Below are 17294 nucleotides of genomic sequence, written 5' to 3'. Positions count from 1 at the left end.
CTAACTTCATTGCATTTAAACTTAGGGTGTGTTTGTTAAATATGTAAAAGTCATGGTACTAAATATAAACTCTTGTTTTTCTTAGACTAGATACATATTAATGTCTCTAAATTTTGATCATTTGGTCTGATTTTTTATTTAACTAATAAATATTTAAATATTTCTTAATAATATTTTAATATTTTGTAACTTGTGTTTTCATTCAATACATCCACATAAATTACATAAAATTGTCTAAATATTATCATAATATAAAATCCAAGTGCATATTAAGTTAAATTAAAAATTAAAGATATTTAGATATTAAAAAAAATTTAAATTAAATTTTAAAAATTAAAATATTAAACTGACTAATGAATACAAATTTAAAAATATAAATATATTTTTAGCTTTTTCACTATTTAAACACAAAAACCAACAAGCCATGCTTCCTCCATACATTATTGATTGATTGATTGATTCTTCTTTTTATGCTTTGAAAATGTATCCTTTTCGAGAACAAAGAAAAACTGTATCATTTTCAATTCATTCCCTTTTTGACATTTCATTGCTCTGCCTCCTTTTTCTTTTGCTATTATTTAAATTTTGTTTCACGTGGATTCATATTTAATTAATTATCTTCTTAATCAGTACAACGGAGGAGGGGAGCCTGACTAAGTACCAACCTATCTCTCACGAGTCTCTGTATATATATATTTTAACTAATTATCATTATTAGCAACAAGTTAAAAGGCTAATACAAGTTGCAAATTACTTAATTATCCATACACAGCAGATTTTCGGCATTGACTGCCATCTCTAAACAAGTTTTGCAACGGCTCTCAATCTTTTTCATGCAAGTTTGTATAAACAAAGATCTTTTTTAAGAAACACTTTATTAAGGCTTTTGATTTAGGTTCAACTCGTAACATCAGTTTTCAAAGACTTAAATTTTTATCAAAAATTTGATTATTCTAAACTTTTCCTTTCCTTTTGCTGCTAACATCACCTGATGAATTTGTTCCTTGCCAATGAAGTTTACATACTAGTTATCATTGTTATTCTATGGATACATGTAAGGGAAGGAAAACATTAACCCTTTTCTTCACTTTCAAAACTAAAGTTGTTTATGATCCTTGAAAGAAATGCAAAATCCTGCAAACTAGAGAGACGAGAAACAACTGAGGGAGAAAGCACATGTACATGCACACAGAAGTCGATTTATTAACTCTGGATATCTCATTTCTGTGGCTTGATTTAGATCCTATCCTAGTTGCATCTGCAAGTACATTTTTGTTGGGGAAAAATCAGAAGTCCATACTACACCACAGTGGAAGAAAAGAAAAAAGAGAGAAAATTACAACGTTTGGGACAAGTTTGTGACCACTGCTTATTAGCCTACTCTAGCGGAGCAAGAGGTCTCCATTTTTATGACCATGATCTACAAAACGACCTTCTACTTAGAATTTTACAACTTCAGTAATGAAGTTCTAACAGAAGAAAACCAAAAAAGCAAAAAATGATCAGGGACATTGATTGTTATCAAGCTTCAAATTCCCCAGCAACTCTACGTGCAGCCTGATGCAGCAGCTAATTCCTGTTGCCATAATCGTATGCACATTCTCATCGATGCAGGACTGAGATATCAACATTTCCCAGCAACTCTTTGGATGGCCTGTTTGATTGTTCCAGGTGACAATGCAGCATATCCCTTCTGTTGCAATTAAAACAGATCCACATCGCCTTAAATTTCATGGTTATGTATAAATGTAGATATAAACAATCGTGGTTTGAAGCAGTGCTGTTCATGTAAGATAGATAGAATCACATTCATCTGTGAGTTCGTACCTTAGATTTGATAGTCAAAGAAAGCATCCCATCAGCTGTGGATGATTGAACCGAGAGAGAATCTAATTTCAGATGGCTTGCTGCATCGATGATCTCAAGCAATAATCCTTCCCTCCAGGGACACTTTATCTCAATTACTACATCCTTGTCATTTATATTGACACTAATGTTCTCAGCTGAACCTTCTTTCGACATGATATTCTCTATCTCTGCCTCTGCTTCATCAATGTCATAGGCCTTTCTCTTGTTTATCAGTGATTTTTGTTTGCTACCAATAATACTACTACCATAGTTATCAGATGTCCTCTCTATAGCATCTTGAGGTTTCCTTCTTGTTCTCGCCTCACATTCTGTGAACTCTCTACATGACTCCAATTCTTCAACCCTTTTTCCGAGCTTTTGCAGGTATTCTATCGTGTCATCTAGGATAGATACTTCATCAGTCTGCAGGAAGAAAAAAAATATCACTTTCTAATTAATGGTCAAATGAGTCTTCAGCAACAGAGTGTTTCATTTCAATTACCTTACTCATCGAAGGGACAATAGATTTGAGAATCATCAATCTTTCGCTTATCTGTCCTTTTCGTTTCCTATCTAATGTTTCGTGGCCTGCACCAATATCATCTGCCTCTGGTCTCAGAACTCCAACTTTATTGCCCTTGTCTTCTTGACGCTCGAGCAAGCTGGCGACGTGCATCCGAGGAACTTGAAACAGAATCTTCTTCAATAGGCTTTGCGAGGTTCCACTTTTTAACTTGGGAAGATGCATAAGTCGTGGTTTCTTCCAACCGACGAAGCTGGACCTCTTGTTGCAGTTCTGGAAACATGGTCCTAGAATTAATGGATGACAAGTCTTTAAAAGAGACGAGAGAACACCTTGGTAGTGCAAGTCGTCTTTTCGAAGGTCTAATGCAGTCCGTTCAGTGTCATTGCACTCTTGAACATCTTTCAAACAATGCTTGTGTGCTGTTTCATTGTTCGAAACGGGGACAACCTTTATAGGATCTATAATAGTTTGAGATATACAGTCGCTGGAATTCAGGGAATGATGAACACAATTACTGAAGTCATCATCCATTAATTGCCAGCTTTGTACCTGAGAAGCTCCTCCATTTATCCCTTCCACCATAAATGAATCTTCAGCAGGCTGATCATCAGAGCTGTCATTTGGGGAAACTGCATCTAGTTCTTCACGTCCTACAACTGGAACTAATTTGGCTTCAAGAATCTCGTGATCTTTGTCGCTTCTTGTGCTAGTATTTGTAGCAACAATGGGAAATGGTATCTCCAAGAATGAAGTTTTAACATGTTGAATGAGATTTGGGTCCTCCAAAACCTTGGATAAATCAGTACCATGTAACAGCATGACTGAAATCAGCATCCAAATTTGCGCTGATAATAGATCTACAGTAAATTATAACCTATTGCAGGAGAGACATACCAGGTCGGTCACGCCCAGCTCAATCACACCTCTCGAGAATGGAAAGCATACTACAGTCTGAAAAACCAGAAATGTTATGCTACCATTAGTATTCTTTCCATAAATTCCAAGTTCACTAATCCTACAATCCTCAATTTATAAGAAAAACAGTGCTCTGGTGTTTATACTAATAAACCAATGATTTACCAATTAAAAGATAGGAATGGTACCTGAATAGATGCACTCTGTGTGTGGAGCAATCCAATACATGAATCAAAAGGATAAAGAAATATTTAGTTTCTTACATTGCATGGAGCAAATCGTAAATAAAATTGGATTTCAAGGAAGAAAGAGCAGCCCGACCTTAGCTAGGAGAGAGCGAGTGAATGTTTTGCTATCAGCATACTGAGCATTTTGCAGCCAAATAGCGTGACCATTTGCCAAGGTTCTTCCTGGCAAGCTATGACCAAATCAAAGGAAGATATAACCATAGCTGAGAATTTAAAACGTATATAAACAAAGGGGGAAGAAATATCAGTTGAATTGAACTTTTATAGTTACCCTTGGCCAATGTTGAATACGAAAGACATGCAAACCAAGTAGTACCATTCCGTATCAGTAAGATCTTCTGGAGATAATGCAACAGTAGGTCTCCTAGCTTGGGGACCAGCTTCGCCTGTCGAAAGAGACTTGTAAAGTTCTCTCAATTGCTCGCTTCTTTGTAAACCCAGTTGGTCTGCATTAAGCTCTACTGATTGAACTGTTTTCCTCGTCTTTATATCTCCATTATAGTACCCATCGCCCCACTCCAACACCCTGAAGAATCCACATTTTCCACCAATACAAACATGAGCAGGTCATTTATTAGAATTAGGAGCAAAAGAACAAATAATATGTCCAATCAGTTCCCTTCGAATAGAACCCATGATTCTTTCTAAGACCATAAATTCAATTAGAGTTCCATAAAATTAGTAAACTTTTTCTGCTCTCAACCACAACACGTGACTAACTAGTACTAAAAACTGAAACTTCACTTCACCCACTAGCAGAGAAAGAAAAATCACAGAGAAAACAGAAACCAAAAGTTTCTTTGTCAATTACTGAACACTTATTTGAAGCATAAAAGAACATAACTTTTAGAATACTAAAGAATATAGAAAGCAACAAAAAACAACAAAAACAGAGAAGATACAAGAAGGCCAGTACCCACCCTGGTTGTCTAGATGAAGTGGACCAGAAAATTGCGTAACTCCACTGAATGCTCCTCACAGCAAGAGCAAGCTGCTCCTTGAGGTTCTCTGGCACTATTTCTTGAGCCATATCTTAAGCTCAAAAACAGTAACAAACTTCCTACCTAATTAAATCAGATCCATTTTTCAAAACCATAAACCTTTTGGCAGTAGAATATTTTACGGTACCTTATAGCAGTAACTTACTTGTTAGCACAGAATCTCGATTCTTGTACGGCATATGAATAATAAACTATATGGTAAAACTCTTTATATACCGGAAACTAAACGTCACGAAAATAAACAGAATCCTTCTATAAAAGACTATAAAAATCAAACCAAAGTAGAACAAAAAGATGGTTGGTTCTTTTGGGTTACAATGAAGATGCAAAGAGCAAAGAATCCACCACTAGACCAGTAACAATTATTAACCTGTTATGAATACAAATTCCAAAAACATAACTTTGATTGGAGAAAAGGAGAAGGAATATGGACCCAATAAACAGTAGAGCTTTCTCGGTTTCCACTTCTGTACATATTATAAATGTGACTTAATTTATCACTGAAAAAGCTTCAGAGCCTTATCAAAACAAAATTTATTAAAGAAAAATAAGAAAATCTTTCTCAGAAAAAGCTTTATGACCTCATAAAATTATAAAAAAAATCAGTCCAGAAAAGATAAAAAAATAAGGTCTCTTTTTGAATGGTAGTAAAGGAGCATTAGGAAACATACAGACATAAAAAATTTAATATATTTTTATTTCCTGCCTTAGAGCTCTTAATACACAAAAAGGAGTGGTTAAAAGATCTGGGTTTTTACTACTGGCCAACAAAACGGAGACACTAGGAGTAGGACCCTACACCAGTGTAGTAGATAACACAACAACTGCTTTTCTTTGAAGTTGGCGTTTATTTCTTCCTTCCACGCCAGAAAAGTATAAGATTATAAGGACCCGACCGAGAACCAGCTCAAAAACCCAATCTGTTATGAACAGAAAACATAGAAGAAACAGTACAGTTAACCGCTGAGAGAAAATAAGAAGGGCTCTGCATTCATTTCTTGATGGGTGTTTGTGCTTCAAAAGGAAAACGAAAAAAGCAAAACAAAAAATGAAATGAAGTGGATTGAAGGATGATAATTCTCTTATCTAAGCGATGTTTTATCATTCAAAGTTCATTATAGAAAAGAAGTGAAAAAGGAGTGTCAGAGAGAGAAAAGAAGTAGAAGAAGCGGAAGAAGAAGGAACGTATTATGCAAACAGTATATGAGGTGTTAAAAGCTACCGATGGTTAAGGTGGATTTGGTGAGAAACAAACAATAAGGAACAAAAAACCAAAAATAATTATTACACGTTTCTTGAACTTTGACATTATCTTTGCTAAATTACATTTTCTCTCTCCACTCTTCTTTTCTGCTTCCTGCATTTTTTTTATTTTTTATTAAAGTATCAAGAATTTATCCGTAACATCCATCAATGAAAAAATTTTAATTTTATTTAGTAATGAACTAATTATGAGCAACATTTTATTGCCTTCACATTGCGAAATACAACATTAAGAGAATTGAAAATAAAAAGAATTGCAGCAAATGATTAGATGTGATGAAATCAATTGCACATGTACAGAAAAACAAGTGCTAAAATTACAGTAAAAGGGTCCATTGAAAATAAAGGTTTGTTCCAGTAAAATATAGAAAAAGAATTTAATAAATTGTTACTTGTTTTAACATATTTTTATTTTATCATTTTAGCATCATAACTGTTAGAAAAAATAATGGTCAAATTATATAATGCTATTAAGAGATTCAATGTTACACGTAATAATTGTTATTTTTTCAATTATCATGTCAGTATCTATTAGAATATCAAAATAAAATAAATCACAAATTCTAAAATAAAAATAAGATAAACTTAGATGATAATTTAGTGAAATTTATAGTAAGATACATTGCTGAATGGAGTGCAGTTAGCAAGAACCGGAGTGGAAATAAGGGTCTTCACTCCAAAAGGTTGACTTGACTGGCGGGTGGGTTTCATTTATTTGTTAGCATTATGAATCACAACTGATGTTCTGGCGCACAAACTTTTAAATTCCCGATTTGCCCACTCCTAAATTTTTGTGGAGTATGATTAAAATATTATAAAAACAGTTGCAGAAATAAGAGTACAGATGAGCTAAATCAAGTCTGTGAAATAATTGGAGTTGATTTAAACATAAAAATAGATTTTTAGAAATAAAACCAAGCTTAATAAAATCCTTGAGTCCAGTTTGGATTTTTTTTATCTTCAATTTAAAAATTTTGTGAGTCTAATTAAATTTATAAAGCGACAACCCTAATATTATGATATCATGAACATAATATTGCAGAATAAATAAATAAATAAAAACTTGTGAAAACAGATCGAGGGCCAAAAGTGATCCAATAATTCCATGCCACCATGTATGTTGAGCATATTTAAGGATTCCAATATCATACGATTGGTCATTCTAAGTTTTCTTTTTTCTTTTTTTGGAACTTTCTCCATTTTTCAATTGGTGCAATTCGTTTGTGGAGCTTTGTTTGTCAACTTGAGGATTGATTCACATGGTGTGCTTCGAAATTTAATTTTAAAATACAATATGATATATGGGAATAGTGCGTCCAAAAACTTATTATCTCGAGTGACATACAAGTTGACTCCAAAATTCCTTTAATTTTTATATTTTGGTGATGTTTAAGATATTTTCAATATATAATATAATATATGTACACAAAAATTTATCTCTTTTTCCATCCCGAAAAATATTATCCTCTTCTCATTTTTGGTAAGTCACAAATTATAATTGTTAGTTTAGAAGTAATTATAAAAAAAATATATACTTTTTATTAGTTAACATAAATATTATCACTTGTAATGAATTTCCCACAGTGTATATTTTGAAAAGTTTATTCTCTTTTTAGAAATTAATAGATATTGATTTAAAACTTAATTCCGATGTGAAATAAAATGAATATATATTCATTTTAGCATCAAAATTTGTGGAATATTATCATTGATTATACAATAAGTCAAATAAAAATTACTATTTTCATTAAAAGGGTATTAGGTCATTATTATATTTTTTAGACACTACAGTTAAATTACAATAAATTATTTTTCAAAATTTAATCATACTTAATTTCGATTAAATTGTATATATAGTGAATGAATTTTTTTTATCTTAAAATAAGATGATTAATAAAAATAAAATAAAATAAGAGAGGCACTATTGCAAGAGTTGCCAGGCTGAGAATGTTAAAGTAATGGACAAAGTATAGAGTCTGGTGTAAAAGGGCAAACCCTCAGTTAGGAGTTACTAAAGCAACGTCAATGATGCTTTAAAGAATATTGCTTTTTATAATAAGAAATATTCTAAAAAAAAAACCTAGAAAGTGAATATTTTATATTTTAATTGTTACTTTACTTTTATTTCCGTTCTAAACACTAATAATTTTAATGCTTTTTCTAAAAAATATTTTCCAATATAAATAAAAATATTCAATTAATAAAATACTGTACAATTTATAATAATATTTATTAAATTTCAAATAAAGAATAAAGTTTCTTTAGTTTGATTTTCCAAATGGTAAAATTTTAAATAATTTTTTATTTTGTATTTAAGAATATTAAAAATTTATTTTGTTAAAGTACTTTTTTATCTAATATCTACAATTAAAATAATTAACCTTGAGCAAATAGAAAGAAATCTTATGGATTGTAAATTAAAGAATTTTAATTATTATTTTTAAAATAGAAAAATCTAATTTATATAAAATAATATATTAAAAATACAATTAAGTATGTAAATGTAGCTAATGACGTGATTATCAAAGAAATTCCCAACAGGAGATGTCAGGCACACATGGTGGGATGGGATGCTGCTGTCATTTTCTTTTTCTTTTGTCATTGTTATATATTTCTCTTGGCAATTCAATTAATTTTATTGTGGTTTTATTTTTTAATTATAAAAATTGTATCAAACAGAATTGTATTGTCAGGGTAGCAATGAACGAGAGGCAGGCTGATCTAATTAAACGAAAAGGAGCAGCCTCCCTAATAACTAATTACAAGTAGGATTTATTTCAGTTAACTTGAATTTTTTAATTTATAGCTAAGAAGTTATTTATTTATTTATTTATTAAACTACTGTTATTATTATTATTATTATTATTATAAGATTAATATATATATATAACTGCAAATTACTCATATTTAAACTAGAATAAGAGCAAAAATTAAAAAGATTCAAATTGGACCTTAGAGTATCTCTAGTGATGCTCTTTATTTTAAAGAATATAATTTTTATAATAAAGAGCATTTTAATAAATATTTATATATAAAGAGTAAAATATTTTATTTGAGTTCATTATAATATTTTCAATGTACTTTTTATATATGTCAAATTTTTTATTTTAAAGAGTCATATCATAAGATAACACTTCAATACATTTTTTATTCTTTAAATATAAAATAAATAGTCAAATTGACTATCTACATATGAAAAATTAAACTTTATTATCTATTCTATATTTAATAAATGCAATACCGTATAGAAATTTATAGTACATTTATTAAACTCTTTATATATATATATATATATATATAAAGCCAAATTAACTATGTATTTTATATTTAAAAAATAAAAAATATATTAAAATATCATCTTATAATATGACACTTTAAAATAAAGAGTTTGATATTGAAAATACTTTAATTTTTAGACCAAATTAGACCTTATTCAATTCATTATGCCAACTACTTAAAAGAAATCCTAACTATTATTTTGCTTCCTTTTTCCTTACTACTTTGAAAATATATTTTATAGTCCACAAGAAAAAACCTACTGTCAATTTACATGGATCAAGAAATATAAATTTCTTAGTTAATATTTAATTTTTATCATTATTTCTCTAAAATATTTTTATTGAATTTTCTTATAAAAATATAAATGTAAAGTTAAAGATTTAAAATTAATGGTATGTGATAATACTTTTAGTAGTTGATAAAAAATATATTTATAGTATTTATTTATATTAAGCTAATTATTTAAAAGTAAAATAACTTAAGACGACAATTATTTTCTTTAAATGAAAGAGAGTATATCTCATCTAGTACATAGATCAATAATTGGTAAAATGATCAAATTAATGCATCTAAAGTCTATTGTGAGCAAGTGATATATAAATGTAACTATGCAAATTTTTTTGTTTCAATTAGTTAAATTTATATATAAATTTTTAGTTGTCTATTTTTATATTGTATGATAAATATTTTATTATTTTAATTATAAAATTAATTTTTAAAAGAAATCAATAATTTTTTTAATACTAAGTATTTAATTATAATATCATATAAAAATAACAGTAAATTAAATATTTTTTAATTTTTTATATAAAATTGATTTGAAAATATTTATTAGTTATTTTAGTATTATCATATATTTATTTCTAAAAATTAAAAATTATAACCTAATTGAAAATGAATTTATAAAATAATACAATATTAATATATATAATTAATATATTATTTCTATAATAAAATTAAAATCGTTATTTAATTAAAAATTAAATTATTAATTAATATAATTAATACAGAAATTTTTAAATTAAAAAAACTATATAATTATAGATAGATCTGAATGTATATATTAAATTTCAAAAGTTATATCCATATAAATTAAAAAAGAAAAGATAGAGGGATAGGTTTGCGGTGGAGTACGAAAAAGCTGGCAATATTCTCTGAAAAAGAAACATGGAATCACAAATATATTTAATTTTCTAAAAAAATAATTACAACTTTCTTGGGGAGGTGGGTCTATAACTTGAGACCACCCTACAGCTATAAGGTTTCTTCCCACCAGGCTACTGCCTGGTGGCTCTGACATTTGACTGCAGAAAATTACTTTTTTTATTATTTTTATTTTCCCAATGACTGAAAACTAATTTCAAAAATCGGAGGAGAAGAAGTAGAGCTTCTCAAAATACAAAAGAAACACCAAAAACGAATGCAATGTCCGTGGCCTGAACCCTAACCCTATTTTCGACACAGTCCGTTCTTTTATGGGATAATTCACACGTGCTTCCACACTGCTCCTTAAATCCAATTTGCACTTAATGATATTATGTGTATTGGATTAATTTAAAGGTTAGTACAAGCTCGTAGTCCTAGACTAAGATATAAATTAAATAGGTTCCAAGATAAGTGTATTCTTAAATTTAAGTATCACCTGGGCTAAGCTTGAATTTCATGTAGAAATTTATGAATTAAAAATAATTAATCTTAATATAAATTTAATAGTTAATATAATTTAAATTAAATTAATAAGTTTGATTTTTCATATTATAAATTTTTTTAAATATCCGATGTGAATATTTTGCATATCTTTTAACAGATAAATTAATAAATTTTATAGCATATGATTTTCACCTTTGTTGTCTATTTAATATTTAATGTAACATGCACACTCTTTTTTGTATATCTCTGTGTATCTTTATGGATTATATATCAACACCTAAGAGAAAATAACACTTGACAATCTTAGCAAAGAGAACATATAATTTTGGACAAAATCTAAGCTATATTCTTCATTATATATAACATTATTCCCAAGCATGTCCTATAGATTTGCAATAACAAGTAGATTAACTTCTTGGTCCTTGGTTAATTAAATGTTTGCTTTGTATGTTCATCAAAATCTCACTATTTGTCTTCTCCTAGCTTCAGTTTCACTGGCCTATGATTTCTTTTTAAATTTTGAACAACGATGTTACTTTTTTTTTTTTTTTTTTTATCTTTGACAAGATTATATTCCACACATGCGTATTTTTTTAATGTATATATATTTAAAATTAATCTAAAGTAATATTAGTTAGAATTTTAGATAATACTATTTTAAAAAATTTATTGCACCTACATATTCAAAATTTTAATCAAATTAAAATAGACTTTTCCTATTTTATTTATACACTTTTAATTTATACATACATATCAAATTGTTAGACATCTTCATCATTAATAATATTAATTGATATGGGTACGAATTATATTTATAAAAAAAATGTGGATTTGGTTTGCTGTCATTTTCACCAAATGTCACCAATAATACAATACATTAATATCCAATTTAATCAATTAATTATGTGGCACACTTGGGAATCATAAAAAAAGTTAAAATATCCCCACGAGTTAGGCAGATGTTGACATTACTCAATGTGGTTATTTATGTAAATATACGGGAAACGTACAGTACTAGAGCTGGAATCTCCTGGTCTAACCAAGAGTAGCTACGATCATTAATTATTTAAGATGAATGGTTTTCATTTTTAAATAATTATTAAAATATTTTTAAGATTAATATAAAATTAAAACGCCAATTATATAATTATTAATTTATGATTGCATTTAAGTAGAAATAATATATAATAACTAGTATATATACTCGTTTAGTAATACATATTAAATATGTTATTTAAAAAAAATTAAAATAAAAAACCATCAGAATAATTGAAAAAATGAATTTTTTTTCCAAGTCTCTAAGTACAATATATTCTCTAAATTATTTATTTTAGTAATAGGTTTTCACTTGTATTTATTATCTAATTATAAGTCAGGTGTAACCTAATTTATTCGATAAAATTCAGACCCGGATCGGGCCACAAATTGCCTCTCTAATTAATTTGATAAGATGTTACCAAAACATTTTCTTTTCAAAAGAAATAAATGGTCAAATCGAATAAAGCAAAAATATTAATAACGAATAGGAAAGTCAATGTAATTAAATTAGGCGTGACCATAGTATTTGAGCTGGTTCCTGCATGGGGTCATTTTCAACCGAGTAGGGTGTCTGCGACCAAATAGCATTTAGGTTTCAGAAATTAAAACCATAGGAAAAGACAAAAATCATGAAATTAGGAGAAAATAAATTTATTTGATGAAAAACTGAAAGTCCCACTGAGATGTGACCCAGAAAAGGATTGCAATGGCACTCTTTTTTCTTTTATTGGTAAGCTTGTTTATTAAAGGCTTTCGATATAGAATGAAATCCACAATCAAAAATAAATTAATTGAATATATATATAATATATAAATAAATAAAATATGAAACAGAAAGTCCATTACAATCAACTTCTGAAGATCATAGCCACTGACTTGTTCTACTTATGATTTCCATATATATAAATTTAATATCAGAGATTCGTGTCCATCGCTAAATTCAGCAATAAACACATTTGTTGCTAATTATCTGCTGTGTATTTTTTTTTGTTCAAATATTACAGTCATAATTTTACTTCAGCTAAATAATATTTAAATATTAATTTACACTTCGAGATGTAGGAGTATTATAATCTGCTCAGTTTTTTTTTTTTTTTAATGAAAAATTCAAAATTTAATAATAAGTTTCAATTAAAGATTAATCTTTGGAGGGATTCAATACCCGATCTTTAAGTTATCTCTAAATATATTTATATTTCAATAATAATTTTTTAATAATAATAAAAGAGAAAGAATGTGACTTTTAAAGAAAAAAAAATAAAATATTTTTCAATTTAAAGATAAAATATAATTTTTAAAATATTTTAAATATATCAATAAATTACTGAATATATTTTTTTTTTATAATAGAGAAACACATGATTTAATAACCTACTAATGATGCCCTTACACAATAGAAATAACTAACCATTTTCCAATATTTATTATAGATGTCATTTAACAGGAGGATAAAATTTGAATTTAAAAAATCCCTACTTGAAGAGGAATTGCTTACAATATTTGAGTGAAACCTTAGTTGTCTCAATTATCAATGTTACAGGACCCGGGTTGAAATTGCATGGAAAACAGACTGGAAATTGTCACATGGGAAGAAGGGTTGGTGTGCCAATATTTAAATGCAAACACACTAACATCAATGCATATTAATATTGGCCCTTGAGGTTTATTTGACACTATCACAGAAAAATATGAACTCATTTATTAATGTAATTTATGTAATATTATTATATTAGTATATGCTGTCCTTATAAATATGCCTGCCATGAATGCATATATATCATGCAGTTAATGCATGACCATCTTGGGGGGGTATTCCCCCAACTACTCAATTTAATTATGTTTCAAGGCTTTGCTTTAACCTATGGTGTATGAGGTAAATCATATAAAATAAAAAACAGAGTTTATTTTAAAGCTAATATTAAAATTATTGAATTATTCACATACAAAGAAAATAATGCATCAGTGAGAAATAGAAAAAAAATTAGTTGGAGAAATTATGGGAGTGCTCTTGCAGTGTAAACAAGAGAAGATTATGATATTGGTAATATATATAAACAATATTATTGTCAGACTTTTGATAAAACTGTAATTTTTAAATCAAAAGGTGCACATTTAATAATAATAAGAAATAATGTCAATTCATGAATTATATTTTTAATAATTAATTATTAAATTAAAAATATACATGAAAAAGATGTATTAAAATAGATCGTAGGGAATATTTGATAGTTAAAACGGTTTCAATCCAAGGCATAGGTCGATTCTCGAAGGTTGTGGGAAACAGCAAATTTGTTGTTTTCATTAAAGAGTCGTTTTCGACAATTTTAGCCAATTCTTTTTTCCTCTCACGATAGGGATATATATATATATATGTGGACATTTTATTTCCCATTTTCTGTCTTTTCTTAGCACTAAAACCAATTTTTAGCAAGTAACAAGTTTTATCAATACTTTCGCTAATCAGAGCACTAAACTGCTCAAAAGTAGCAATATTATTTGTCACTGTTCTGTTGACAAGACAACATCTGAATGACCCACGAAAGGGCTTCCTTTAGAACCATCGTCTATGCTTCACCAGCAAAAACTTGATTCGACTTGGTACGGAGAAGTGCTTCAAAAAAAGCAAAACACACGATCTTATAACGAGATTACTTGATTGAATAAGAATAAATTCTGTAGGAATTCGTAAAATTTAATTAACTCACCGGAACAAAATGCAATCCGAGAATTATATTTGTAGATGTTCCTTTCATATCGAGAAGCACCGTCCATATTGTTTTTACAGTTTAAAAAGCTGTAAAAAGTGAAAAGAAACAAATAAATTGAGAGGGACAGCATAATCCCAAAAAAAGAAGATTCCAATTTGCCATTGAAGAGTGGTTGAGTGCAGCAGATAACATGAAAGAGTCCAGGAATGGTTGGCTTTGAACATCTAATATGGGAAAAAAAGGTGCTTTATTACCCCTACGAGTATATTTGCCCCTAAGCTATTTTTCTATTGCAAATAACCACTGGGACCTTTTAAGACTTATAATTCAAGCATTTCATTTGACTGAGAAACTGACTCTCTTAATTAAAGTTGTTTTTACTTCTTCTTTTAGAAGTGAGAATTATATATATATCAACTTTTATATTTTTTTCTATAAATTCTGTTGCTGAATCCAAATAATCGAAAAACAAATAATGAGAACGAGTTTGCCTCTTTTTCTCAGTTCATAATTCTTATCCTTCTTCTCCATGAAACCATCTTCTATTATCTATATACCAGTTACTATCCCAATTTCTAATTACTCGTTCCACTCTCTTTCCAACCATCACCACTGCAATAGCATATTCTTACAATCTTTCTCCCCACTCTAATTTCCCACCTCATTTTATTCTCTCACTAACTTTCCCTCTCTTTTCTCAATAAACCCAAAACTCCTCGACTTCTCTAATAAAATCTAATGAAAATGGCAACTTTATTTCACGTCGCAACAATCTTAACCCATTAACAGTAACCCTCCGCCACCCCTAGAATCACGGAACGAAGAAGAAACTGAACCGCAATTGTTAGCGGCTTACCTATGTGCACAAAGCCATTGAAGAGGCTATGAAAATTGCCAGCGGCGAAGAACAGAGAAAGGTGTTCCTTCGGATTGATTCCTAATTTGAAGAAGCAAGCACCAGCTTAGCAAGAAAGTAGAGAAGGAAGCCTTAGCAATTGTTTTTTGTTTAATGAATAGTGGATCCCACTTCTAAAAGACAATTTCACAGGTGAGAAACAAACAGACAAAACCAGTAATTGTAGCCATTGGTTTCTTTTGTAAACTCTCAAAACAATAACTTAGGATGCTCAGGTTAGGTCCCTATCACAAACACCGACAGCTTAGGCCAATCTTCCATATCTAACCAAAAGTTTAAGCTCTGAAAAGCATAAACCAAACACAAAAGTGAATTGAAGATGAAATAATAACACGAGTTTGTAATACTGCTGTCTCTAATAAAGCTGACATGTCTACAATCACTGCCTAAGAATTGCATCTTTACTTTAAAGGCAAAACGCCCCTATAATATACGCCTTCCAACTTTCTATTAAACTGTAATTGAACCCTTAAATTTTAAAATAGTCCAATTACATCCACTTTCTACTTTTTTAACCTACAATGATTTTTCTTTGTTAAAGTAAAAGATTGAATTATTATGTAGACTTTTTTCCTAATTTTAATTGAATCATTAATTTATTTTAACAAAAAATTTAAATTGAACTCTTGAGAATTTGTATTCCCAAGAAAAAGAATTTCTTTTTTGTAATTTTTTTTTGCTATTAATTTAAAATTTAGTTTGTTTTGTAAATTTATTTTTTGATTTAACAGTCAAGAAATAAAAGTTTATATTGCTAGCATTATAATAAAATATTATCAATGTAGGCTAAAACACTTATAGCGACAAGAAAATATCTCTTTTTTTATTAAGATTTAACTGAGTTTAAATTTAAATTTTTTAATTTGTATAAATAAAATATTTAAAAACCAAATAGCTTTTTATATTTCCTTTTTGTGGTTTGGGTCTCGTATTATATTTAAAATATAACTGAAATAAATATTAATTAAAGAGGGAGTAGCCTCGTGAAAGCCTTTTAGTATGAGATTGTGAATTTATTATTAATCTAGGTTTTGGGTTCCAACTGCAGCTACCAAAAGCATTAAATTCATTTTTATTTTGCTGGATTCCATAAATGAGGAATAGTCTTTTAACCATGTGGAGGAAAAACTAAAGCTATAAATTTCAAGAAATTAAAATCAGATCATTGCTCCTGCATGGCATTCAATTCCTTAGACATAAAGGATAACCTTAAATAGAACCCCGTTTGAAATGGACAAGAAAGCTTAATTAATTTGAAGAATGTGTAGCAACATTCTATTTTGGATACTCTTTTCTTCTTTGTCAATCTCACTTGCCACTTCTCATAAAAAATTGTTTATGATATAATTACTAACACCATCATGTTATAAAATAAAACTCTAATAAACTCTTTAATTTTTTAAAAATAAATTAAACAGTTAGTTTTATTCTCTGTATTTAAATAATTAAAGATGTTTTTTATTATATAAATAATAAACTTTAAATTAGAACATAAAAGGAAGAAAATTAAAATAGATTACAATTATTAGTACCTATTATTACACTATAGATTCAGATTTCCTAATGAAAGTAACAAGTGAGTTGGACAAAATTTAAAGAGGATGTCTAGAAAAAGTATCCGAGAGTTTTCCTTGATAAGTTTGTGGAAGAATAATAATTGAATTACCTCAAAAGTATTTTGATTTTAAAAACAAATAAATAAATAAAAACTAATTCAGGACCTTTTAAAACAAAAACCAATTTCAAAGGGTCAATACCAAAAAAATTGAAGAACTTGAAAATAGATATTGTCAGAAGCAAATCCCAGTAATATAGCAAGACGAAAAAAAGAGACATGTATTAGAGGAAATCTTATCTTTGGTATGGACCAGAGCCACCGTATATTTCAAATTCCTGTCATCT

The 17294-nt window shown here is 28.6% G+C and overlaps 1 protein-coding gene and 1 long non-coding RNA gene across 2 annotated transcripts; both read right to left on the bottom strand.

Annotated features, from left to right (window-relative positions):
• Window positions 1-1161: 1161 nt before the first annotated feature.
• LOC8287384 (transcription factor GLABRA 3-like) lies at window positions 1162-5732 on the bottom strand. Its single transcript, XM_048374927.1, has 9 exons — window positions 4684-5732; window positions 4458-4601; window positions 3809-4063; window positions 3611-3707; window positions 3478-3492; window positions 3269-3325; window positions 2351-3163; window positions 1828-2271; window positions 1162-1693 (listed from the first exon to the last, which is right to left on the bottom strand). Exons 2-9 carry the CDS (start codon window positions 4565-4567, stop codon window positions 1625-1627), a joined length of 1860 nt encoding a protein of 619 aa, XP_048230884.1. The 5' UTR covers window positions 4568-4601; window positions 4684-5732; the 3' UTR covers window positions 1162-1624.
• Window positions 5733-14146: 8414 nt separating this feature from the next.
• LOC125370164 lies at window positions 14147-15810 on the bottom strand. Its single transcript, XR_007216062.1, has 3 exons — window positions 15333-15810; window positions 14474-14562; window positions 14147-14379 (listed from the first exon to the last, which is right to left on the bottom strand). It is a non-coding gene; the product is annotated as an uncharacterized LOC125370164 (long non-coding RNA).
• Window positions 15811-17294: the final 1484 nt, after the last annotated feature.

Source organism: Ricinus communis, chromosome 5, assembly GCF_019578655.1.
Source record: "Ricinus communis isolate WT05 ecotype wild-type chromosome 5, ASM1957865v1, whole genome shotgun sequence".
Classification (NCBI taxonomy): Eukaryota; Viridiplantae; Streptophyta; class Magnoliopsida; order Malpighiales; family Euphorbiaceae; genus Ricinus; species Ricinus communis.
The sequence above is the reverse complement of the archived record's forward strand: the minus strand, read 5'-3'. Positions and strand labels throughout refer to the sequence as shown.